The sequence below is a fragment of the Lissotriton vulgaris genome, chromosome 11, assembly GCF_964263255.1.
Source record: "Lissotriton vulgaris chromosome 11, aLisVul1.2, whole genome shotgun sequence".
NCBI classification, from domain to species: domain Eukaryota; kingdom Metazoa; phylum Chordata; class Amphibia; order Caudata; family Salamandridae; genus Lissotriton; species Lissotriton vulgaris.
In genome coordinates this window covers 46,793,322-46,819,878 of record NC_141699.1, presented here as the reverse complement: position 1 = coordinate 46,819,878, position 26,557 = coordinate 46,793,322, and the positions used below count along the sequence as shown (strand labels likewise).

The 26,557-nt window shown below is 46.9% G+C and overlaps 1 protein-coding gene across 1 annotated transcript in view; it reads right to left on the bottom strand.

The window, feature by feature from the left end:
* Nucleotides 1-26,557, bottom strand: part of LOC147678933 (CD5 antigen-like) — a 468,373-nt gene that overhangs the window by 68,542 nt on the left and 373,274 nt on the right. The window contains exon 4 of the mRNA XM_086944698.1: nucleotides 4,936-5,256. Within this exon, the coding sequence (XP_086800824.1) occupies nucleotides 4,936-5,256 (321 nt within the window). The remainder of the gene's footprint in view (nucleotides 1-4,935; nucleotides 5,257-26,557) is intronic.

The following is a 26,557-nucleotide window of genomic DNA, read 5'->3' as shown; positions in this document are numbered from 1 at the left end:
GCTGTGAGACAGCAAGGTAGGTTCGGGGTATATCCCACCATAGTCTGGACCACTGTGCCGGTGTGATATCCACACCCGGGAGGGAGTGCCAGCGTTGCTGGTAAGTCTGGGAGGGTGGGGTGTGTGGGTGCTGCAGAATCTGATAAATTTCTGAGATCAGTCCCTTCGTTTCGGTGAAAGAGCGAGCTAGCCGCTCAAACGGGGTGAAGGCACGTGTAGCCGCCTGATATGTGTCATCTGTCAGCACCCAATGTTTCAGATGAGCATATTGCAGTCCGGCCTCGGGCAGCACTCGTAATTCCTCCCTGCAGTCCGCGAAGGTTTTAAGGGTGCCTCCATCAAACAGATCCGTGAGTACCCTACAGTTGCCCTGAGGCCACCTGCGGAAGGCCCCAGTCCGATGCGCCGGAGGAAAACTCGGGTTTCCTTCGATAGGGGTGTGTGGGGACGGAAAGGTCATAAGGCCCTTGCGCACCGCTATTCTGTCCCTGATCTCCAGCACCGTTTTCGTACGCACCGCCAAATATGCGCTTGGAGACCGCCCCGCCTTAGGTTCCCACGCTAGGTCCCGGATGGTGCGCCCAGTCACGGCTCTGTCCATGTGGAGCCACCCCTTCTCTGTCCATGTGGAGCCACCCCTTCTCGCTCTCCGTTGCACCCCATTCCACTATATACCTAAGGTGTGCAGCCCAATAGTACTCTACCAGGTTGGGACAGCCCAGGCCCCCCCGATCCCGAGGCGCCATCAGGAGAGCCTGAGAGAAGTGGGCCGTTCCCCCCCCCATATAAAGTTGGTGAGGTCGTGCTGTAGGCCACGTATGTTATGCAGCGGTATAGAGGTAGGAAGGCACTGAAACAGGTACAGGATCTTAGGCAGGATGGACATCTTAACGGCGTTGATTCTGCCCAGCCTGGACGGCATGAGTGATTGCCACCGCCATAAGTCTTCGAGGACTGATCGCCGACACTCTCTCCAGTTGGCTTGCCTCCAACCATCCAACGAAGGAGTCAATTGCAGACCCAAGTACCGGATGTGCTGGGTTGACCATTTATAAGGGACGAGCAGCTCCAAGTCGGGGACTTCAGATTGCGGGATAGTGAGGCTGAGGGCCCAGGACTTGCTATGGTTAATTTTCAGGCCAGAGGTACGCTCGAAAAGGCATAATGCTTTATGCACTGCCGCTAAGGACTCCCAGGGCTGTGCTAGCGCAAGGATGAGGACGTCCACAAAGAGCGCTACTTTGTTGTCCTGGCCACCTAGGGGTATGCCATGAATATTGGGGTCCCTCCGTATCATATCCGCTAGGGGTTCCACTGCCAGCGCGAATAAGAGGGGCGAAAGCGGGCAGCCCTGCCTGGTTCCCCTCCCGATGGTGATCGGCTCCGTGAGCTGTCCATTAACACATATCCTGGTTCTCAGTGCAAGGTACGGAGCCATGATCCTAGTGACCATCTGCGTGCCGAGTCCCACCCTGCACAGTACTGCTCATAGGAAGGACCAGTCCACCCGATCGAACGCCTTCTCCGCGTCCAGCGAGAGAAGGCAGGCCGGGATCTTCCAGTGGTGGGTCTTCCCCACTAGGTGGGTAATCCTGCCAACGCTGTCTGCCCCTGGCGTCCGTGAATGAAACCCACTTGATCGGGGTCTATCAAGCCCCGCATGTGAGGACCCAGTCGCTTCGCTAGCAGCTTGGTGTAGATTTTAAAATCTGTATTCAGCAGGGCAATCGGGCGATATGACGCGCACAGTGCAGGGTCTTTCCCGGGTTTCGGGATTAAGGCAATTTCCGCCAACCCCATGTCGGGGGACGGTCTCACCTCCTCCGTGAAAGAGTTGAACAGATGCAAGAGGTAGGGACCGATCTGTGCCTGAAACATGCGATAGAAGGATAGAGGCAGCCCATCAGGCCCTGGCGTTTTCCCCAGGGGAATCTCTCGGATCGCCGACGCTATCTCCTCCTGCACTATCGGTTCCTCTAGTTCCTTCGCGTAGTGAGGTTGCAAAGTCGCTCCCTCATAGTGCCCCAGCACCTCCTCCACCCGCTCCGGAGGCGGTTTCTCCTCCCTGTACAGTGCCGTGTAATATTCCCGAAAGGCCTGACACTTATCCTTAGCCGCCATGACTCTGGACCCATCCGGCAGTTGAACATTCGCTATATGTGCTTTCGCGGCACAGGCTCTCAGTCTCCTCGCCAGCAGCTTCCCAACCTTATCCCCCCCTTCAAAATACCGTTGCTTCAGTGCCAGAAGGGATTTCTCCGCCCTATTTGCGCGCAGCAGCCTGAGCTGCCCTCTAAGGTTCGCGAGCTGGCGTCACGATCGCCGAGTAGAGCAACCCTGGTCTTGCCGTTCCGCTGTCTTTAGGTCTCCTTAAGCTTGTCTTCCAGTGCTCGCGCCTCGCGTTCCTGTGCAATTGAGAGGGAGGTGATATGTTCCTGCATGTTAGCTTTGAATGCATCCCAGACCACCGGGAAGGGCGTCTCAGGAAGATCGTTATTCTCAAAATAAGAGACGATGGCTCCCCTAATGTCCTCAACGTCCACCGCATCCCGAAGGATACTCGGCGGGAGACGCCATCTCCGTTCCCGGGCAGGGCAGGCGGCCGGGTCCTGCAGCAGCAATTCAATGTGAGCATGGTCAGAGAGAGAGATGTCAGACGTATCAACCCCTAGAGTGTCGCGGAGGAGGTCATTGGAAGCAAACAAATAATCTATGCGAGAGTAGGATCGGTGGACATGCGAGTAGTACGAGTACTCCCTCTTGTCCGGAGAGAAGTAGTGCCAGGCATCAAACAGCCCGAGGTCAGTCAATTGCTTGCGTAGGACCGCCGACATTGCCCCCGCACCGCTGGAGGAGTTCTCATTCCAGTCCATCACCGGGTCCCATACCAAGTTAAAGTCCCCCCCTACGATGAGCGATGATCCGTCCTGCGGCAGCCGCCCCCCTAAAAGGTCTCGAAGGTAGCGATCCTGCGCTTGATTAGGGGCATATACATTGCACAGCGTGATGCGACAATGCCCGAACTCCACACTCATCGGAGAAAGCGTCCGTGACCACCCCGGAAGGGCCTATCGTTCCCCTGCCTGATGCCAGCCCTGCACAAAATCGCCACTCCCGCTGTCTTGGACATGTCCGTTTTTTAAAGTGCACAAGAAAATGCTCCAGCAAAGCACCTCTTCTTGTTGAAGGGCACACAAGATACCGCTGAGCTAACCAATAGGGAAAATACACTTTGACTAGAACTGGCTGGAAGGACAGGCAGTTTAATGACCTCGCTTGAGGATATGGTGTAGCCACAGGAAGAACTGTCTTCAGATAACACAATCCAAGAAGCACTCTTATTCCAAGGTAGCATAGGTGTTGATAAGTGGAACAGGCATCCAGATAGTAGTAGACACCTTGGCTGGCGCACACATATAACAGCACACTTCTTCCTCAGACAGTGTGAAGAAGTAGATATGTGGCCTCACTGAAGGTACAGCACAGGACGCAGACGTTGTTGAATGGCAGTCTTACCCTCACTGAAGGCCCAGCAGAGGACGCAGACGTTGTTGAATGTCAGGCTTACCCTCACTAAAGGCGCAACACAAAGGCGTAGTGATGATGGGGAGTAGATGCCCAAAACTGAAAAGGCAGCTCCTGAAGTAGCACTTCCCCAGATGCACAGGAACAACTGGCAGACTGGTGTGGGTGACCGATAGTAGGTCACTGGTGGGGTCAAGGATGCCAGTTGAGGTAGATGCTTAGCTTGAGTTACTGTTGAGTCTATATTTGGAGTTGCATGAGGTTTGAAGAGGTGACAGACGCAGGTTCTCTTCAGGATCATCACCAAAAACTTGTAGTGATTGAGTCAGGTGCAAGTGATCATTTTTATGTAGTTTTATTCAAGATTAGAACAAGACCCAATCAAGACCCCACCAGGAGCAGCCAGCATGCTGCTCAGCCCAGTTACCTGTGACTATTTGATTCCCAACATTCCATAGCATGTCATCACTGTAAGATTCTACAGGTAGGGCATGAATAGCATTAACTCAGGAAATAAGAGCATTCTGTGGGCTTTACGTGGGTGCTCCCCCTCTTTTTATGTGTGTTGCAGAATGCAGGACACATAGAAAGAGGACTATGCCTCCCTGCATAAAAGCAATTCTGAGAGAAGTTTTCATCTTTCGATATGTGCTGCAGAATGCAGAAAATATTTCTCTTCATTCTGCCTGCTCTGGGGAGGTTTAAGGTTTTGGCGCTGCCCGGGGTCTACATCATTAAGTAAAAATCTATGGGTGCTGCGTGGGAAAAACCACTGCAACGCCCATGGAAAGCCTCCTTGACACAGAGTATAGTTGAAATAACACATGTATTGATTACTTACTTTGAATTAACGCTTCTTTCTTCCATGATGTCTTCAGCATCATCTTTATATATCCTTTCTCATGACTTTGATTGAGTTATTGTATCAAAAACATGCCAAGAGCCTGCTGTTGCTTTTCAATACAGAATAAAAAAAACAATCTAAGTTTGAAAAGAAAAAACAAATCTGTTCCAACTCTTGGTTGTGGCTTGAGATGGACACGTCTTTACCTTATAACCCCCACATACTGAGGGGGCAGAAGTGACAGGTTCTGATGCTAAATGTAAGTTACCTGCATATAGGGTTGTTGCACTAGTTCTCCTTCTACTTTCGATGCCTTCAAAGACTTTCCAATCTCTGAAGGACATCGCTGGACTCTCCAGCTCCTAATAAATCCAATCCAGTTTGCCAAATTACTTTTCTGCATTAAGTAAGATGAATATTTTCTTGTTTTATTCATTTTTCTTTTGATTTTTAACAGTATTGTGTTGTTGTTATGACTTGTGCATTTTTTGATTAATCCAACTCTACTCTTTTAATTAGTTTGTGACTTTGGATGGAGTTGAAGGATTGCTGTTGGCTTCTCTTACCTGTGCACTGCACTCCACCATCGCTCCTCCACGAGCAGCTGTTGACTCCCCAGGATGCCCGTGGACAATCGAAGAGAGACTTTTCTGCTCCTGTGCACCTGACGGCACTCATCCACACGGGGAAGACACCATTTAGAAATATAGTATTTCTTGTTTCTGCTGTGGATGCTGATCCACAGTTGAGTTGTCTACAGACCACCTCAGCATCCTTCAGATCCCAGTCGTTATCACAGACCGTGCCCCAGCGATTCTCGTGTTTGATCTCTACCCTCCCACTGCAGGCGTCCCCGGAATTCACCAACCGGACAGTATCAGCTCCCCCTGTGAACAAAGGACCAGAAGGAACAGGTTAGATTGATTGCAAAGGAATCTAATGTGTGAGAACAATTGTCATCAATTCTTTTGAATATCCATGTACCCCCTTTGTTATCTCCCTGTGACTACTGTGGCATGTGTGCTACCAGATCACACTCAAAAGCTAGTGCTCTTAATCAACTCTGAACTCTTTCAGGCTACCCAGCTGACTTCAGGATGTGTATATTAACATTTGGGATACTTTATGATGGCTCAGTTGACTGACCTGGTAACCAATACTTGACACAGCCATCATTGTGGTCCTCATTGGAGGGTTTTGGGGGTTTCTCCCTCACCTGTTGCACCGTTTCGCTTCTGTACTAATTGAGGAATAACAACACACTGCAGGTGCTATAATTTCAGTGTTAATCAATACCCCATTCTGGTTACATAAATTCTAATTACACCAGGGTCACCAGAGTTATTTCAGTAATTACTCATTACCTTGTGATGTGAAATTACCCATTATTACTCTGGCTTGAGTAATAAAGAGTGATTTGGGAAATAATTCCTGCTGCAGGAGCACAGGAACAACAAACATGAGGGCATATTATCAAGAAGGGGGTTAAAATTATCGCCGCTTTAGCGAATTCCCATGGAAACCCATGGTCACACCAGAACATGGGCTTCTATGGGAATTCACAAGGTCATATTATCAAGCCCATTGTCGCCGCTTTAGCGACAGTTTCCTGCTGCTAAAGCAGCGAGTAGTTGCAAGTTACAGCTCTACGTGCCCTGTAGCGTATTGGCACAAAATGCATTCACTGGCCCATTTTTAATGCAAGGATGCATTTTACACTAAGAAAATAGCTTCAAATGCTGGATTAAGCTTCTCTCATTATGCACAATTTCAAGTAATTATGCAGAAATTATAGAGAATCACAGCATGTATGCCCACCCCTGCTTGTAACAGGCGTAGATATATCTATTAATTTCTAACATGAACTCTTAGGAGGGACAATTCATCATCCCCCTGCTCCCCCTCCCCCCATGTTTCAATTGGATCATGAAAGGTGACATAGTGGTCAAACCTGACAAGAAAACAAAAACACCCCAACTCCCAATCCCTGATGGGGGCCACAAAACTTGCCTCTAAATGTAGTAAGCATGGGAAACACTTTGCGATTTCTTGTTTAGGCATCCCTGTGTCTTCACCCACTTCAATATCAATGCAATGACCCCCTCCAACATGAAACAGAGTATTACTACTCTGTGGTTGAGAAAGAAAAGGGGAACAGTAAACAAAAACAAACAGTATCCTGAAGTCATAGGATCTGTTCAACGGCCATAGAAGAAAGATTGGGCCACCTCTTAAGGCTGCCATGGAATCCTTGGCTTCTGTTACCTCCTCTCCTGAGGGGAAGCCTCTTTGTCACTTGATGGCCTCACTTCAGGGCTATACTGTGATTCTTCTTCCTCTTCTTCTTTTGTTGTTCTCTAGTGGTTTGGTCTGAGGTGGATTTATTGCACATTCTCTTAAATGCTGTATGGCTGCCCTTCTAGGTTTGTCATCCAGCATCGGAGTCCAGATGACCATTTGTTCAATGCTCCCCTTTGGACTCAAGCCAAGTCCAGACCTCACTTGGCTGGTGAAGTATCTAGTGATACTGCCATTCAGTATGTGGAGCTTGGCGAAGAGCATCAATGAAAAGCGTAAGTTCAGTTGTTGTTGTCTTTTCTGTAGGTAAGGGTGGTGGGAAGGTCAGGCCCTGTAAGGGGATTTTCATGGGGCGATGTTGAGGGAGAATTAAATAAATAACACATTTTCCCTCATCATCGTCCATGGAAATCCCCCCACTGGCCCCACCACTCTGACCTGCACGGACCGCAGCTGCCTCAGTAATTAAATTGCAAGATATGTGCACTTTGCACTTTGCACTTCTCAACAGTCCAGGAGCCCATGCTGTGAGGGAGCTGGAGGATTCAGTTTCTATCCCGGTACTTAAATAGCCGCACAACCCCAGGTCTGGGAGTGGCCCTAGGTTGCCCCAGGTAGTGGTGATTATCTAGAGACCCTGTATGCTTGCTCTATGGAGAAGAACCTGGATTGATTACTGGCTGGCACTGTTGTGGTGCCTTTTTCCAGGTAAAAATCTGTGCTGGGGACCTCTACTCTCTCCAGTACCCTAACTAGCATGCATTATTCCTACAAGAGCGACCACTCGACCGCCTGCTTTATCCCCTTTCAGCACCTGAATTTGTGTCTGCATGACTTGCACTGAAGGTCTCCTAGTTGTTATTGCAGATTCATTGATTGCCACATGATGTTCCAACAATTTCCTGTGATCCACTCTTAATAACCCTAGTTCCAGGGCCACTGCATCTATTTTTTGCTCCAACGTTGACTTAACATCCAATAAGGCTTGCAGGATAGTCTCAAATCTGCAATGTATTCCTTAAGGCAACTGCATCAGTAGTTGTGGGGGAGTCATTCACCTCCATCACAACCGGATCACTGTCCCCATGTGCCCGCCTCTTCTGGACGCTTAGTCGTGCCCATGATTGCTCAGAAACCCAAGGAGGCCATCACTTGACCGTTCTCAAATCAGTCCTCCAAATATGGAGGGGCCAGCTATGGTCAGTGCTCACAATGATTCAGTGGAGGCAAGTTTAACTAACAGCTCTTAGTTTCCCCATAAGTTCGACTTTTCGATGTGGCTCCAGTTTGAGGCCCAGGATGCAGGTTGCAGTATATTGCTGCAGTCACATTCTGTATAGAGGCTTTATGCGAGCAAAGAGGAGCTTGGTCCATTCAGGTATCAATAGGAGGAGGGGGTGTTATGCTCCCCCAGGGAGCCAGTGGGGAGCTGCGAGCTCTTGGCCAACAGAGGCAGTACACTGCAGGTTCCTGGTCCCTTGCCGGCCATAATATGGCTCCGATTGCACCTCTCCTGTCTCAGGTCTCAGTAGGCAGCCTCTCTGTCCTCTTGTCCGGTGTGGTGGGCTGAGGAGTTTAGGAAAGTTACTTTTTGGAGGGTCATCCCCCCATAATGTCTATGACTTTCAAAGTGCACTGGAGCCTGCTGTCCAGGCCCCAGGGTAAGTGTTCTCTCCCTAAAACCAGTATGTGTGAATTAACAATCCCAATTGACAAAGACTTTACCCCTGTTATAAGTTCCTAGTATATCATACCTGTGGTACCCATGGCATGGGGGGTAAAGGGGTTCCTAGTGCTTCCATTACTGTTTGTGCCAACCTATGTCACCCAAGTAAACCACCCACAGAAGGCCTGCCCCTGGAGACCGCAGGAACATTGTAAACTACTCCATTTCGACTTTGCCCTCACCATGTGTGGCAAAGTCAATGCATTGCTCTTAATGAATGTCAGTCGCCCCTAAGGCATGCCCTGGAGCCCAGGAGGTGGAGTGCATTATATTAAAGGTTTGGGCATGTAAGTGCAAGAGCATTAATGAGGTAAAATCTCCTCCCTCCCTGGTGGGCTTGTAAAGTGGCACGTCAAGGCGGTCAGCTTCAAAGGCTGTGTAGCCTCTGATATGCATCCAGGCTGTCTCCCAGAGAAGTAAACGGCTCTCTTGCTGCCCAAGGCACATTTGCACCTGGGCAGTTGGGAAAGTTATTATCCTTCAATGTGTACACTCTGTGAAGGTTAACCACATCTCTAGGGTGGGCTGCCTGGCTTTACCCTGAGGAAGCGTTCTGACAATTTTTAAAAGTGGTAGAAATAGTGGTTTCTGGTTAGAAAAGGTGACCTACAACCCCAGATATGATCATCTCAGGTGTGGATTACCTGCAGGGACTAGCAGCCCATTGGTCACTGGCTCATATATCCCCAACCTCTCTTAAATCTAGGACTTAAGTGACTCCCAAAAACCAGAACCTCAAATATGACCCAACTGCATCAAAGAGGACACCTGAAGACACCCGTGTTGACATCAACAGGACTTTTCAAAAAGCAAAAGAGGGATACTCTGTCACTGTGGCAACACACCTGGAACTGTTGTATGTCGATTTAGATTCCGTATGCATTTCCAAATTCATGCCCTTATAAAGGTACATTTTACATTGCCCTTATATAGGCATATATAGCCAGTCCTTATTTGGGCATAGTCCATGCTACCCAAATACAGGCATGGCTACTTCCATCTGTTATCTACGTCACAACGATTTCTACGAAAACCAGACTCTTAAGCTGTTAGGGACTTCCCGTGCTTGGATATTGATTTCTCTAAGAACTCATTTATTACGCATGAACATCTATTCCTTAGGGGTTCATTCATGACATTCATATGCCCGACTTTACATCAATGCTGCCATTCCTAAACACCTTCAAGGTATAAATATAGCTTCACTTGCTATAGCAAAGCACGGTGTGGTTTGGTGCAGTTTGACTACCTACTTGCACGACGCAGCTCGCTACAGCAAGTGCCGAAGGAAGCCAACTCTCCAGCTGACACACTGACCAGAAGCTAATACTCCTCCTGCCAAGAAATCAAGCTCGAGGGTTTCTGACTCCCCTTGCAGGGTGTTGGGAAATCGAGTCCCGAGAAAGAGATACCAACCTCTCTCATTCTAATGTTATGGAGCTGATTATAACCTAGAGAAACCTTTGTAGATTGACAAAACTAAACTTAAGCTAAACAGTGTCATATAGCTAATTCTTTTCTACATACTGTGTTAAGTTAGCATGAGCTTATTAAATGTTTAAACACCTCTTTTCCTTTCTGCTTCATTTTTGCACACAACATATAATTGTTGTTTTAGCTTTCAACCTAGAAGAGCTTCATGATTTACTTGAGAAATAATATGTTATTGCTCTGATATCAGTTTTGTTTAGCACTCTGTCCGCACAGTGAGTGCTGAAGGCTACAAGGATAACTTAACCTAGTGTTTTTGTAAGGTTTGATCTTCGCACCCCTATAAAGATAACACACATGCTGCTGCCAAAATCTGGCTCTAGGCGAGTTTTATATTGTTGTGCTGAATGCACAAAAACACACTTGATGTGCTTCGCATGCAGAGAGCTGGTGGAAGATGATGTGATCCTCTGCCACTGAGATTTTGAGGTATGGGCCCGCCCTGCTAAAACCCAAATGAGACCTTCATAGATATAAAATATTATGCTAAATAGGGAGGGTGAGAATTAGGTATTGTAAATTCCTATTCATCACAGCATCTTAGTATGCTGTCACCGTTTGCTTTCTATGGACTATTAACTATGCTGATAACTTTGTTTTTTATAATATGTTTGCTAGTGTTATATAAGATACTGCGTTTGAGAACCCTGCATTGGTAAATAAATATTTCAAATATGCATGTGTCCTTATTTACTCCACGTTCTGGTTTGAAATGATTATATAGCTAAAGAGTGTTCATGTGTACCACGATACCTGAGGTATCTAAAGTTCATGTTCTGGTTTGTCTAAACATTGGGAGTTTGCTATGACCAATTAGACACTGTAGCTAGCTCGGTAAGGGGATTTTGGGTACTGAGGTGAGTTTTGGGCCATCCTAATTCACTGAGGTTCCAGGTCTCCATGCACAGTTCTGTAGGAGAACAGAATTCCCGCTACATGGCGCCCATACGTTGTTGGCCTTATATCATGACACACGAGTAGTATATCATTCACACCTTAACACCTTCACTGCCATTTCCGGAAAACGGTGGTGTCGGAAAACCTACCTATTTTTGAAATAGGTCCTTCCAAGCTTGATTCTTACTAAAACAGTTTCCTTGAATTACTACCCAGTTGTGCTACAAAGTTTACTTTGTTTTTCGAATTTCCTGTGCTGTCATGGCTGCCGTGGACATTCCGCAGCATAGTCGCATTGCGGTGCGAGATAATTTGCGGATGTACAATGTGCCTTTGGAAGGCTTGGCTGTGATCATGGTGGTGAGTGCGTAACATGCTTATCAATACGAACTGTTTTATTCGTGGGTGACATTTCCGGCGGTGGACGCTATTTCAGGTGTGTTCCACACGTACACTCCCACAGCTGTACCTAATGAGTATACTCCGTACAGGGCACAGGAAGTACCTATTGATGTTTGGCAGCATGGAGTTTGGTTTGGTGGCACCCTACCCCATTCTTTAACCGCTCCGAGGTTCGGTCCTTTGTCCATTCCAGGAGCCAGTTGGCCTGTTTTGGCTGGATTTACTCCTCATCCTCTACACAGCAATTGTAACGTGGCTGAACTCCGACGACTACATGTAGTTGCGATTGCCGTGATTAGAGCTTTAGTGCATTACATGGGCCGTAATCTTCCGGGTGGAGCCCAGGGGGGTGCGGCACTTACGGGCGGACAGGGTAGTTTGAAAATCAATCCTGTCATGGTCAATGCCGGGATTGGCAAGAAGCCCCAGGACAAGGATGATTTTCCTTTCTGGCTTGCCGATAAATTTTACCAGCTGGAAGCTGTATTTCCTAATAGGACTCCAGGTGAAAAACAACAGATTCTTACGCTTAGTTTACCGAAAGATTTGGCCCCTGAACTCGTTGACTGTGAGACATGGGGTAAGACTTTTGCAGCGGTCTATGCTAGGTGCTACGGCACCCCCGTCCTTGTCCGTGCTGTCTTCGGTCCTTAAACGTGTTCAAGATGATCACGGATCGGAGTCTGCGGTTGAGTTGGGCATGCACCTGTGTTGCACCTTTGATGTAGTTTGCGATCTGATCCTTGCTAATGTCAAGGGGGATGCAGTGAACTTTCAGGTTGCTAATGCGTTGGCGGCGCTTCCCGAAGCCGAGAAACCCCGACAGTTAGCGATAATTATTGTGGCGGCTTATAAGACCGTGGGCCGCAATAGTAAGGGACTTTAGCCTTTTTCTGTTAAGGAGAAAAAGCAGCCCCGGGACAAGCTTCAGAAACGGAGGTTCAGCCCAAATCCAAGAAACAAAATTGGCCTAAAAAACAGAAACAGGGTAAGCAACGGCAACAACAACAACCCCAGGGGTCTCGTCCTGCGCCTCCGTTGCCTGCGCAGTCGGAACGTGTTTATAACTTGCGCGACAATTAAGACTCCTGATCGATTTCAGGCTTCTGACCAACGCTCTCCTCGTTCCTTTCAGGACTCATCGGCTCCGACAACCGGTGCTGGAGGGGTTGGCAGGGGTCGGGGTGGCCAACAAGGACATGACCAGCCCCGCCCGAGGAATGGTGCAGAAAAGCAGGAAGGCTCTACGCCTAAGAGACCGCAGTTTGCCAAGAAGAAAGTCGCAGCCTTAATATAGCATCGATATGCCCCAGATAGTGAGAACGCAGCTTCGGAATCTGACGTGGGCTCTGACCTTGCTGGACAGCGCGGCGGAGATTACCATAGTGAGAGAGGCCCTGCGTCCACTACTGAAGGTGACAGCGACTGATACTTATGTTGTCATTGAAACAGCTGATACCAGAGTTGCTCCCCCTGATAGACTTTTTGAAATTGTCCTGTTAATAGAAGGTGACATACAACGAACCATATAAGGGGTATTTTGGGAAAATCTTTCGTCTACATATGACATTTTGCTTTCGGAGGCTGATTGGCCCCCACCTTTTGTGCTCGCAGCTCTGGGAGGGGAGGAGGTAATCCTCCCCAGTTTCGCGAACACAGTCTCGAAAGAGGATGCGCTGCATTTTGCAGAAGAGTGGGCTCTAGCTCTGGCGCCGGCTGTGTACCGCAATCAGTGTGGTTGGGATAAATTATCCCCAAACCACGAGATTTCTTTACGGTCTCAGCCGCAGCCTCAAACTTAATATCCCATACGACGTGAGGCTAAAGCTTCCGTCGCGGCAATCCTTGAACAATTGGAATATCAAGGTGTAATTGAAACGTGTGTATCACCGATGAATAACCCTCTTTTTACTGTAAACAAGCCTGACTGTTCGTATCGTTTGGTGTTGGATTACCGGCATTTAAACTCGCAATGCCATAACTGTGCAGTACAGAATACTCACGGCTCTGCTCTTGTGAATAGTCTTGTGCGTAAGCGGTTTAAGACCTCGCTTGACATTTCCAATGGTTTTTATTAAGGGTGGGCGTAAAATCCATTTCGCGGGCAAATTTTCGGATTTTCCACGATTTCGCGATCCGCGAATCTCGCGAAATCGCGGTAAAATCCGCGAATCAGCGGGGACAAATTTTCAGCCAAGCAAGGGTTACAGCAGCAGGTGCAAAAGTTGAACCTAATTTCTTTGTAACCTTTTACAAAAGGGTTACAAACAAATTAACTTCAACTTGGACACCTGCTGCTAATTGCTTCCTGGCGCCTCGTTGCCTACTTGCAACTATTCTCTGACCCTGCTCTGACCCTTGAAGCAGGGTCAGAGAATAGTTACAAGTAGGCAACGAATCACCTGTCTGAGGAATTAAACCTCATCAGGAAGCACTTACAGATATAAAAAACAGGAAGAAGGAAGAGGATGGCAAATACACCCATGTTGAGTTGTCAGGAGGGGTTAAACTAAAAGATACCTTTACAGCACAATTTTCATATGCATTTTGCTAAAAATAAAAAGCTGCATGTTCTGTAGGGGCAACTCAGGAATCTGGCCCTTCAGAGATCCGGCCTCTCTTTCTTTCTCTCGTTCTCTCTCTCCCTCTCTCTTTCCCTCTCTTTCTCTCTCTTTCTATCTATCTATCTATCTATCTATCTATCTATCTATCTATCTATCTATCTATCTATCTATCTATCTCTCTCTCCCTCTCCCATAAACTACTGCATGGGTAACTTCGCTATGCAAGCGGCTCGCGAAGACGCAAAAAACCCAGCGAACACGCAAAAAAACCCGCGAACACGAAAAGAACCCCGCGAACATGCAAAAAACCAAAAATCCGCAAATTCGTGCAAATTCGCGAATTTTGTGGATCGCGAATTCGCAAATTCACGGATCGCGAATTCGCAAAATTCGCCCATGCTTAGTTTTTATGCCCATCGATTGTATGGTCTAAGTTCCCAATGGACCAGCTTTACTTGCGGCGGTGTCAATAAACAATTTCGGCGTTTGCCTATGGGCTATAAGAATAGCCCTGGGATTTTTACTGCCCGCATAGTCTCTCTTTTGGAGAGAATCGACCCGGATGCTTGTTCGTATGTGGATGACATATATCTCACAGACGACGAACTTTGGGAGCATCTGTGTCGAGTAAACGGAATTATTTGTACCTTTGCAAACTTAAGTTACAAATTCAACTTTGCAAAATCGCACATTGCAGAGTACACAGTGTTGTTTCTGGGCTACGCGCTCAACAATGAGGGAAAGGGATTGGCTCCTGACTTCCTGGAGAAATGCGCACAATTGCGTGCTCCGACAACACTGAAAAAATTACAATCTTTACTGGGCTTCTTGAATTTTGGGTGACTTACATTCCGGAATATGCCCAAGTCAAGTCAAGTCAAGTCAGTAAATTTATATAGCGCGCTACATACCCAGAGGGTCTCAAGGCGCTTGAATAAGGGTGGGGACTAACTTGTCAAATATCCACGTTTTAAGTTGCTTTCTGAATGCTAGGTAGTTCTGAGTAAGGCGAAGGTGAGTGGGAAGTGAGTTCCAGGTTTTAGCTGCCAGGTAGGAGAAGGATCTACCTCCCATGGTGGTTTTGTTGATGTGAGGTACAGTGGCAAGGGCCTGGTTGGAGGATCGTAGCTGGCGGGGGGCGGTGTAGAAGGACAGTCGTGTGTTGAGGCATTCGGGTCCGATTTCGTAGAGTGCTTTGTGTGCATGGGTTAGGAGCCGGAAGGTAATCCTCTTATTGACAGGGAGCCAGTGGAGGCTTTTCAGGTGACCGGAGATGTGTTCTTTGCGCGGGATGTCTAATATGAGCCTGGCTGAAGCGTTCTGGATGCGTTGAAGTTTTTTCTGGAGTTTTGCGGTGGTACCGGCGTAGAGGGTGTTTCCGTAGTCAAGTCGGCTCGTGACCAGAGCGTGGGTGACTGTTTTTCTAGTTTCGGTGGGGATCCAGCGGAATGTTTTTTTGAGCATGCGAAGAATGTTGAAGCAAGATGAAGAAACGGCGTTGACTTGTCTGTTCATCAAGAGTGAGGAATCCAGGATGACGCCCAGGTTCCGTGCGTGGTCCGTCGGGACGGGTGCTTTTCCAAGGGCCTCTGGCCACCAAGAGTCATCCCAGGCGGAGGGGGAGGTGCCTAGGATGAGGACTTCTGTTTTGTCTGAGTTCAGTTTCAAACGGCTGTGCTTCATCCATTCGGCTACTTCTTTCATTCCTTCATGCAGGTTGGTTTTGGCAGTGTTAGGGTCTCTGGTGAGTGATAGGATCAGTTGAGTGTCTTCGGCGTAGGAGATGATGTTGAGGTTGTGTTGGCGTGCGATGACCGCGAGGGGGCTCATGTATACGTTGAAGAGGGTGGGGCTGAGTGACGATCCTTGTGGTACGCCGCAGATGACTTCAGTGGCCTCGGATTTGAATGGTGGAAGGCGGACTCTCTGGGTTCTTCCGGTGAGGAACGAGGTGATCCATTCCAGTGCTTTTCCTTGTATTCCGACGTTTCTGAGGCGTTGTAGAAGGGTGCTATGACAGACCGTGTCAAAGGCTGCGGAGAGGTCGAGGAGGATGAGGGCGACTGTGTCTCCATTGTCCAGTAGAGTTCGAATGTCGTCTGTTGCTGCGATGAGGGCGGTTTCAGTGCTGTGTTTGGCTCGGAAGCCGGATTGTGAGGGGTCGAGGGATTTGTTGGTTTCGAGGAATGCGGCGAGCTGGTTGTTGACCGCTTTCTCGATGACTTTGGCCGGGAATGGAAGGAGTGAGATAGGGCGGTAGTTTTTGAGTTCGGTGGGGTCCGCTGTGGGTTTTTTCAGAAGGGCGCTTAGTTCGGCGTGTTTCCAGCTTTCCGGGAAGGTGGCGGTGTTGAGGGAGCAGTTGAAGACGTCTCGAAGGTGTGGTGCTATGATGGAGTCTGCTTTGTTGAAGATGTGGTGAGGGTATGGGTCTGTGGGGGATCCTGAGTGGATAGAGTTCATCAGACGGATGGTGTCCTCAGTGGAGATTAAGAGGGGGTGGGGGTCCTACAGGGGGTTGGGTGGGTTGGTCTTTGGGTCGGTTGTCGAAGCTGTTGTGGATGTCTGCAATTTTGTTGTGGAAGAATGAGGCTAGGGAGTCGCAGAGGGCTTGAGAGGGGGTGATGTCATTGGAGTTGGCTGAGGGGTTGGTAAATTCCTTGACGATGTTGAATAATTCCTTGCTGTTGTGGGCGTTGTTATCTAGTCGGTCTTTGAAAGCGGCTTTCTTGGCAGTCCGGATCTGTTGGTGATGTATGTGGGTGGCGTTTTTGAAGGCGTCCTTGGTGCTGGTGGTTGGGTCTTTTTTCCAGGACTTCTCAAGGGAGCGACAGAGTTTCTTGGATTTCTTAAGATCCTCGTTGAACCAGGAGGCCTTCTTGCTGCCTAGTTTGATTTGTCGTTTTTTCAGTGGTGCTAGGATGTCGTATCAAGCCTTTGTATGCTTTGATACAACCATCATTTTCCAAATCATGCTGCCTGCCTGAGCATTCGGCTATTCTGCAGTCTTTGCAAGCTGATCTGCTCGCTTCTAAATTCTTACTGACTCGTGATAATCAGACCAACCTGGTTATAAGAATTATCCCTGGTACGGTAGGTTTCACGTACCTGACTTTTAATGAAGGAGACACAGTACCTATTGCTTACAAGTCACACTTGTACACTTCGGCTGAGTTGCGCTTTTCCACTGTGGAGAAGATTTTGACGGATGTGCAGATGGCAATTCTTAAGGAACGTGCCCTGTCACAGGGAAAGCGCATGTTGGTTGTTACGCTGTGTCCTGCCTTGGAGGCGGTCATGAAAGCCAGTGTACCAAATTCTAAAGCTTTGCACCCTCGGTGGATTCAATGGGCTGCGTCCTTGACATCCCAGGATGTCACGTTTATCTTTGACGCCTCATTATGGTCGCAGGAGTACTTACAGTATGAATTTGTTCATCCAGCTCCTTTAGCAATGCGACCCCTGGAGGATTTCCATTGCATCATTTACACTGATGGTTAGGTGCAGGTTGCGCATGGCTCTAAACATGCCTACGTTTCCGCATGCGCCATTGTGGTCGGTGCCATGGTGAACGATGAGTTCAAGTCCAGTGTCAGGCACACGCAGACACTAGGGGACTGCACTGCACAATTAGCAGAGCTTCGTGCTCTGATGCTTGCATTGGAGTACGCAGATCCTTGTGTGACAACACTTATCGTAAGTGATTCTTACTACTGTGTCCAGTCTTACAATGAGAACTTGTTCTTTTGGATTCAGAATTAATTTAGTGATTCCAAAGGTAGCACAATAAAACATAAAATGATCTGGGTCCGAGTGGTTGAGCTTAAAGAGCAGTTGCCACTTGTGTTTGTGATTCATACTCTCGGCCATCAGCGTGTCGGAGTCCACGCTGTCGGTAACTCGCTTGCTGATGACGCAGCGAAATCTGCGGTATCAAAATATTTAGTCGCAGCAGTTACACGGTCCAAAAGTAAAATAGATGATGACATCTTGGCGGCAGTGTCTGCCACTGAGAATGGAGGTAAATATCCTACGGGGTTCCCTTCGAAGTACACATACCACTTAAGTCCCGACAAGGTTCCTTATGAGAAAATTCCTGATGTTGGGGAACAGCTGATTCCCAACTTGGATCGCAGGGCTACATTGATTACAGCGGTGCATGAAAGTGTGGCGTCTGCGCATGCGGGCATCTCAGCCACTGTAACTCAGCTACAACAACGATTCTGTTGGCGGGGACTGTACAAACAGACGCGCGATTATGTCCTTCAATGTGACATTTGCCAGCAGATTAAGCCTTCAACTGCTGCGCGTCCGCCACAGACACAGTTGTACATTTCTAATAAACCACTGGGTTGTGTTTATTTAGATCACTGCGGTCCTTTTTCTTCTGATACTGCGTATAAGTACATCTTAATAGCAGTTGATTCATGCACACGCTTTGTGTGGGTATGGCCCCATTGCAGCGCTGATTCACGGACTGTCATAAGAGATTTGCGTGTCTTTGTCGGGATTTTTGCCTGTGGTACCTTCCATTTGGATCAGGGTCCGGCTTTCGCCTCTAAGGGGTATAAGGATGCTATGGTTTCGTTGGGGGTCCAAGTCAAGTTTCCGTACAGACCTGAGGGTAATAGTGTAGTGGAACGAATGAACCATGACTTAAAGCAATCTTTGACAACTCGAGTTATAGCCACTGGCAGAAACTGGCTGGCCCATCTCAATGGCGTGCAGCGTGCTCTTAATAATCTCCCTAGAAGGTCTCTGGGTGGGCGGACCCCGTACGAAATGCTCTTTGGTATCAAGATGTATGTCCCTGACCTCGACGGTCTAGACTGCGTGGCTCAAGCCACGGCCTTTGACGTAGATGAACATTGCAATGTTTTACAGGATCCACAAAAGACCAGAGACAGTCTTGCAAAGGAACATTTGCCCTCCACATCGGATGATGCGTTGCAGATCCCAAAAAAGGATTCAGAAAAGGGGGTGGTGATGAACAGAGTGTCTGAATTAAGCAGACCACTCTTACCCAGTCTAAAGATCAGGGCTTGATCCATCACCGTTTTTTAGCTCACTGCACCATCCCAGCTCAGAACCTGGCTACATGCAAATTAGTCTGGCCCAGTGCATCATGGGAACAGGGCAGACGAGACTACCAAGCCAATTCTTCACTGGAAAGGAGACAAGCTTCCGGGGACCGGTTGCTGGCATTTCAGCCGTCGTCGGCCCGGCTTGCTTGAATCCTGATGGTGCAGTGAGCAAGGTACTCATGTCTGAGTATGCCCTGCCACACCTATAGTGGCCAAAAACGATTCAGAAAAGGGGGTGGTGATGAACAGAGTGTCTGAATTAAGGAGACCACTCTTACCCAGTCCAAAGATCAGGGCTTGATCCATCACCGTTTTTTAGCTCACTGCACCATCCCAGCTCAGAACCTGGCTACATGCAAATTAGTCTGTCCCTGGCCCAGTGCTTCATGGGAACAGGGCAGACCAGACTACCAAGCCAATTCTTCACTGGAAAGGAGACAAGCTTCCGGGGACCGGTTTCTGGCATTTCAGCCATCGTCGGCCCGGCTTGATTGAATCCTGATGGTGCAGTGAGCCAGGGACTCATGTCTGAGTATGCCCTGCCACACCTATAGTGGCCAAAAACGATTCAGAAAAGGGGGTGGTGATGAACAGAGTGTCTGAATTAAGCAGGCCACTCTTACCCAGTCCAAAGATCAGGGCTTGATCCATCACCGCTTTTTAGCTCACTGCACCATCCCAGCTCAGAACCTGGCTACATGCAAATTAGTTTGTTCCTTGGCCAGTGCATCATGGGATCAGGGCAGACCAGACTACCAAGCCAATTCTTCACTGGAAAGGAGTCAAGCTTCCGGGGACTGGTTTCTGGCATTTCAGCCGTCGTCGGGCCGGCTTGCTTGAATCCTGATGGTGCAGTGAGCAAGGGACTCATGTCTGAGTATGCCCTGCCACACCTATAGTGGCCAAAAACGATTCAGAAAAGGGGGTGGTGATGAACAGAGTGTCTGAATTAAGCAGACCACTCTTACCCAGTCCAAATATCAGGGCTTGATCCATCACCGTTTTTTAGCTCACTGCACCATCCCAGCTCAGAACCTGGCTACATGCAAATTAGTCTGTCCCTGGCCCAGTGCATCATGGGAACAGGGCAGACCAGACTACCAAGCCAATTCTTCACTGGAAAGGAGACAAGCTTCCGGGGACCAGTTTCTGGCATTTCAGCCGTCGTCGGCCCGGCTTGCTTGAATCCTGATGGTGCAGTGAGCAAGGGACTCATGTCTGAGTATGCCCTGCCACACCTATAGTGGCCAAAAACGATTCAGAAAAGGGGGTGGTGATGAACAGAGTGTCTGAATTAAGGAGACCACTCTTACCCAGTCCAAAGATCAGGGCTTGATCCATCACCGTTTTTTAGCTCCCTGCACCATCCCAGCTCAGAACCTGGCTACATGCAAATTAGTCTGTCCCTGGCCCAGTGCATCATGGGAACAGGGCAGACCAGACTACTAAGCCAATTCTTCACTGGAAAGGAGACAAGCTTGCGGGTACCGGTTTCTGACATTTCAGCCATCGTCAGCCCGGCTTGCTTGAATCCTGATGGTGCAGTGAGCAAGGGACTCATGTCTGAGTATGCCCTGATACACCTATAGGGGCCAAAAACGATTCAGAAAAGGGGGTGGTGATGAACAGAGTGTCTGAATTAAGCAGACCACTCTTACCCAGTCCAAAGATCAGGGCTTGATCCATCACCGTTTTTTAGCTCACTGCACCATCCCAGCTCAGAACCTGGCTACATGCAAATTAGTCTGTCCCTGGCCCAGTGCATCATGGGAACAGGGCAGACCAGACTACCAAGCCAATTCTTCACTGGAAAGGAGATCCCGGTAGTTGGCTGGATACCCAAAGTTTGAGAACTGGTTCGAGAGAAGATCGATAACAAGAAAAAATGTGGTCCTTCCTATCGAGCACCGGTCCCCGTTCTTGGAGTGAAGGGCACAAGAACAGTCATTTTACCACCACTTCCAGGTCGTAAGGAAAACAGGTTTATCTCAATTGACAATGTGAAGATACACAGGGTGGCCGATTCTTCATAGCATGACACCGGCGGTCTCCTGTCCTTCGATTGTGAGAAATTCTGTTTTGGCCATTACTGCTACTGTTGAGCCAGAAGTGGCCTTCAAGATGCCTGTTGTTTCCAATCCTTTACTCAATACTTTCCCCATTAATAACATTGATGACTTAGATTATGCCTATCCTGCTGATTTATCGGTGCCTGATTTACAAACACGTTTGGCCAAAGAAACGAGGTTCTCATTTGACTCTGCTTCAGTAGGGGTTCATTCATGATGTTCGTATGCCCGACTTGCACGTCAATACTGATATTCCTAAACACCTTCAAGGTATAAATATACCTTCACTTGCTAAGGCAAGGTACGGTGCAATTTGACTACCTACTTGCACGATGGGGCTCGCCACAGCAAGTCCCGAAGGAAGTCAAGTCACCAACTGACGCACTGACCAGACGCTGTCATCCTCCTCACCGAGAATCGAGCTCCATTGTTTCTGGCTCCTCTTGCGGGGTGTTAGAGATCGAGTCCCGGGAAAGAGATACCAAACTCTCTAATTCTAAGGTATGGAGCTGATTAGAACCTAGAGAAACATTTGGCAACTCTTGGCAAAATTAAAACTAGACAATAGCTAAAACAGCACCTACTTCTTCCCTCGTACGACACTTAGGTTAGGTAAACATTGGTATAGGTTTATTCTAGAAGCATCAAACGAGTATTTTAGCCTATGGTATTTATGTATGTATTTTAATGAATATGTAATAGCCACAAAACCATGCTATTACAGTATTATTTTATCTTAGTGGTAACCCTGTACGTATTATACTTCGCATTCTGTCTTACGATTGTAACAGTTCATATCTCTTGCAAGAGAAATAAGAATGTCCAATAAACCCTTTTATTGAAACGCCCATCTCTCTATTTCTGTGCACTCTATAGAAACGAAGCATGCACTATTGACTGAGTAAAACTTTAATCTATTGTTTCCACGACTCTGAAGATATTGTTCTGATTCTAAGGGAAACAAAGTTGTCATGTTTATGTGGTTGTCAGAAACGAATCCCTTCTTGTTCATTCGAGAAGTTTCTAGTGAACTCTGAATTAGCTGGCACACACAAGTAATTAAGTTTAATGTACTTGATAAAGACATACTGACCTCAGTCCTATGTCAAATCTATAGTGTATATTTAGGCTGCCCGGTTTTAGGTTTAAACCTATAATAACTGATAAAACCCCACCGTAAGGGAAATTGCTCTCATAAGTGTAAACATATAAACACTGAAAAAACACCTGCTCAACCAAAAACTAAATGCCATTCGAAGAAAGGAAAATGAGAGTGAAAGAGTCATTTTTATTTCTTCTTGAAGGGGCCAATACAATATAACTTTGTTATATAAGGTAGCAGTAAGAAAGACTGGGCTAATATTATTCTGCTTGAGGTTTGTTCTTCTCACTTTTTTCGGTTTTGTAGTTTTAGGTCTAAAGATACAGGTATGAAGCATGTTTTAGGTGTTTAATTATGTTATAAACTGTAGAGAATCAGGAAATATAAAAAAAAATGCTTTTTTTATCTACCATTAAGACTTTCACTGATAAGAAAAATGTAGGTTTCATAAGAATCTTTCCCTACACATACCATCACATTTACTCACACAGAACGGTTAAAAACCCTTGATACATCAGCACCCTTTTCTAGTGAGTCAGTAATAATAGTAGGTGAATTGCCAAACACCCCAGACTCTAAAAATACAATGCAAGGTATAGTGACAGGTATATGTGAAAAGAATGCAGTCACCAAGCATCTGGGATACTGGTGAAAACGTGACACCAGACATTTGGAAAACATGGAATGCAGTGTCACTTGGAATGCTGCTGCAAAACATTCTTACCAAGTTCAACAAAGATTGGAGTGATATTCTTTGCATTTGCAGTGATTCAGCTACGTATATGAAAAAGTTGCGTGATGACCTGTCGAAATCGATACCTGAGCTGAAGTGCTTCCACATAAGAAATCCTTGCCACTTGTTAGATGGTATGCTGAAAGCATCTTTCCAATCTTCAGAGTTAATGAAGAATGCTATTAACTTTTTAGTCCATTCCGGTGCACTTTTGTTATGCGCATAAACACAAATATTTCTCCTTTTGTGCTTTGTGTGGCATCAAAGAGAGAGTTATCCAAAATGTGTCACTTACGCTTATGGTTTTCAGTCCTAGATGCCATGAATGCTATATCATCCAAGTGGCAACTGTTTTAAGAACTTTTGCTGAGTGATACCAAAAGCAAGAAATGTGAGAATCTTTGGTCACATATTGATAGTACACTCAACTGCATTCTTCGATTTTTACAGGAAAGCATGACTGCTGAAGAGGACATGATAGAAAAACTCGAGTCTGAAAACACCCTTGTCTTCCAAGTGTTCAGCATAATTGGTGTAGATGTGAAATATCTCCTTGAGAGTAGGCTGGGGGACACTTTTAGTGACTTTGTCACTGTAACATATTCCATCGTAGAGTGCTTGCCACTTGATAAGCAAAGAAATGTTGAGAAGCAATTCAGAAACTTTTATTTTACAATGTTTGAGAAATAGCCCTTCACCAACCATAGCATTTGAAGTCAATGAATTCTCAAAGTGGTACTCTGCACTTGTCATAGATCCCTTCCGTAACAAGACATTTTCTCCAGAGTTTCAAAAGTGCTGCTTTATTTTTTACTGCTTCACTGAGGGCATATGTGCCCAGTTCGAAGCACATGTTGCAGAACCTGTCACAGATAATCACAATCTTCAGGTGCACCAGTATTGGCAAGGAAAGCTATGTCAGTGGACAGAATTAGCAAATTGAGTACTGGCTGTTTTGGCATTGCTAGTCTCAAGCACCAATGTTGAGAGGGCCTTTTCCCTGATAAAAGTTTACATGGGAAGGAAAGAGTGAGCATGCATGACCAAAGACTCACTGAAGAAGTATTGTATGGTATACTACAATAAGTTTGATTTGTAAAATAGTATTGGGACCATATACACTATACGTACACTGCCTATATACCATGTGCTAACAGTGCATAAAGCAAGCTATAATAAAAGCAAAAAGTTCCATAAACACTGGAAAAACACTGTTTCTGTTGTTTTTAAGGACACGGAAATGTATAACCACTGTTTTTTTAAGGTATTGAAATCACTTGAAAACACTGAAAAAACCCCACCAAAATTTACCAATAATGGAAACTGAAAACAGGAAAGCCTATGTATATTATTCCAATGCACAGAGTCTATCTGGGATATAGGAACTATACTACACTATAAGCTTGACATGCGTGGAATACATTAGAGGCCCTCACTACAAGCTTGATGTGCGTGGAATGCATTAGAAGCCCTCACTATCAGCTCGACGTGCGTGGAATGCATTAGAGGCCCTCCCTACAAGCTCGATGTGCGTGGAATGCATTAGAGGCCCTCACTATAAGCTCAACGTGTGTAATAATCCCTGCACTGAAGGGCCTCCAGAAGGCTTGGGTCTTGGGGTACCCTCTCAACGCAAATCCCCAGGTTCAGTAATACTAGTTCAGGAGGTGCTCCTTCTCGGCTCTGGTGATCGGGGAGTGGAACCCTCTTCTTGTCCAGTTATGCCACACTAACAACGAGTCATCACTCAAAGAGATCTTTAAAAGAACAGTATTCACTGTGATTTCATCTGGAATTGGTGAGTGGATTTCTGTGCCGTTAGAATAGCGTAAAAACACCCCTCGGAGGAGCTGTCATGCTCTACAAAACCTTTCATTCATTCATTCATTCCTGTTAAGACACCCACAAGAGTTATGAGTTTTGCATCTTTATCAGGCTCCCGAGCTATAAAAAGTGCACACCCTGTTAATAGGTGAAAGGTCACTCTGGCTCATATAGAGTTTCTTGTGGTAAGCACAAAGGTATGCACATTTAACCTCATAAACAAACAATAGACCTTCCTCTCAACGCAACCAATATTCAACAACTTGGGTCAGAGTTCACGTATATGAGGGTCTTTATCTTATGAGATTCCTCCTGAAAGTCACTCAGGTGTGAGGGTTCGCTAACGCTGATGTCACCCCTGACCTCAGGATTCCTGACACCCTCAAGACCCTAGCAGGACCCCATTTTAGGGCCACTACAGAAGACTCCTGACAGTCAGTCAAGGGTGAGGGTTCACTAACGCTGCCGTCCTCCTGACTTCAGGAATCCTGACACCCCAAGACACCTTTTAGGGCCACTACGGTAGGCGCTTGACGGTCACTCAGGTGTAAGGGTTCACTAATGTTGCAGTCTCTTTGCCTTCAGGATTCCTAACACCCCCAAGACCTCTGCAGGGCCCCTTTTAGGGCAACTGGGGAAGGCTATGGTGTTAAAGCTACTTCAACCACAGCAGGGAATATGGCTAGAAGCCTACGAGTCTGTCTGCAAGTACCCAGGTTACACCTCACAGGAGCAGCCCCACCCGGAGCAGGGTGAATAAAAGCTCTTTTCTGAAGATGTGCCATAGATTGAGATCAGCCGAGGTAGCCTCGCCCGCTGCATGTGTCTGACTGAAATCAACATTCAGTTGTTTCTTAGAAGACGCATTATAGTCACTACAAATCACCAATCAATGGTAGGTACAGGCGTCAAGCAGAGAATGAAAAGAAATACTTCATAAAACTTCCAGTCTCCTCTCCAGGCAAGAAGACAAAGCGACCCTAAAACTGGAGTTCTATTCCCACCCTGGTGTTATGTTTCATATTGGTACCCTAATATAGGCTCGGTAATATCATACACCTCTGCCTACATTGCCTCTCTTATACTACGCAGTAACAAGCTTTTAGGATTGAACCTTTACCTAGTTCTAGTCCTGAGCGCAGAAGGGGTTCTTTCTCTGGGCAATAGCACCCTAGAACTTCATCAATAGACTCATACAGTATAATTGAATATTCATAAGGGTTCTTGGAAACCAGGCAGAGGCTACCCCACCTGGATAATATCTACGTACAAGGTTCATCCCCTACGTCATCCTCAAATCCAACAATGGCTAATACAAGAAACAAGGGACAAAGAAACCCTTGATACTTTCTGTATACATACAGCACATCTTGCTTTGGTTGGGAGAGGAGACCGAGACTTCCAGGCTGACACACTGACCAGAGATGCTGAGGCTCGTGCATGCAGATGCTCCAGCTGACAGTGGTCTAACACATCCCTCGCGGGATGTCCAAATCGAGACCAAGATGGGGTCCCACACTCTCCGTTCCAGGAAATGGGGGTAGACTAAATCATAGAGGCATTATTGGCTTCACACCTACTCACATGCTAGATGCACTTAGGTACATCTAGATAGGCATCGTAGGAGTACGCACACTTTTATCATGCATTTTGCATTCATGTATGTATACATGATTATTGCAAGTTGGTAGAACTAAACTATCATTTTATTTTCACTGTACGGCTAATCATATATATCTGCTACTGTAAAACGGTTGTTGCAACACATCAATTTTACACTAGAAGAACAACTGTGAAATAAATTCTTATTCTAACACGCCTGACTGTTTCTTCTGTAACTCACTGAGACCGAATAAGTGAGCACGAGTGACTAAGCGAAAAGTAGTATATTGTTTCCATGATTCTGAGGGATCAGTGTAGTCATGTCCTGAGGTTGACAAAAACTAACTTCTCCCCGATAAGAGGAGAGTCTAGTGGCACTGTGAGCTATCTAATGAAAAC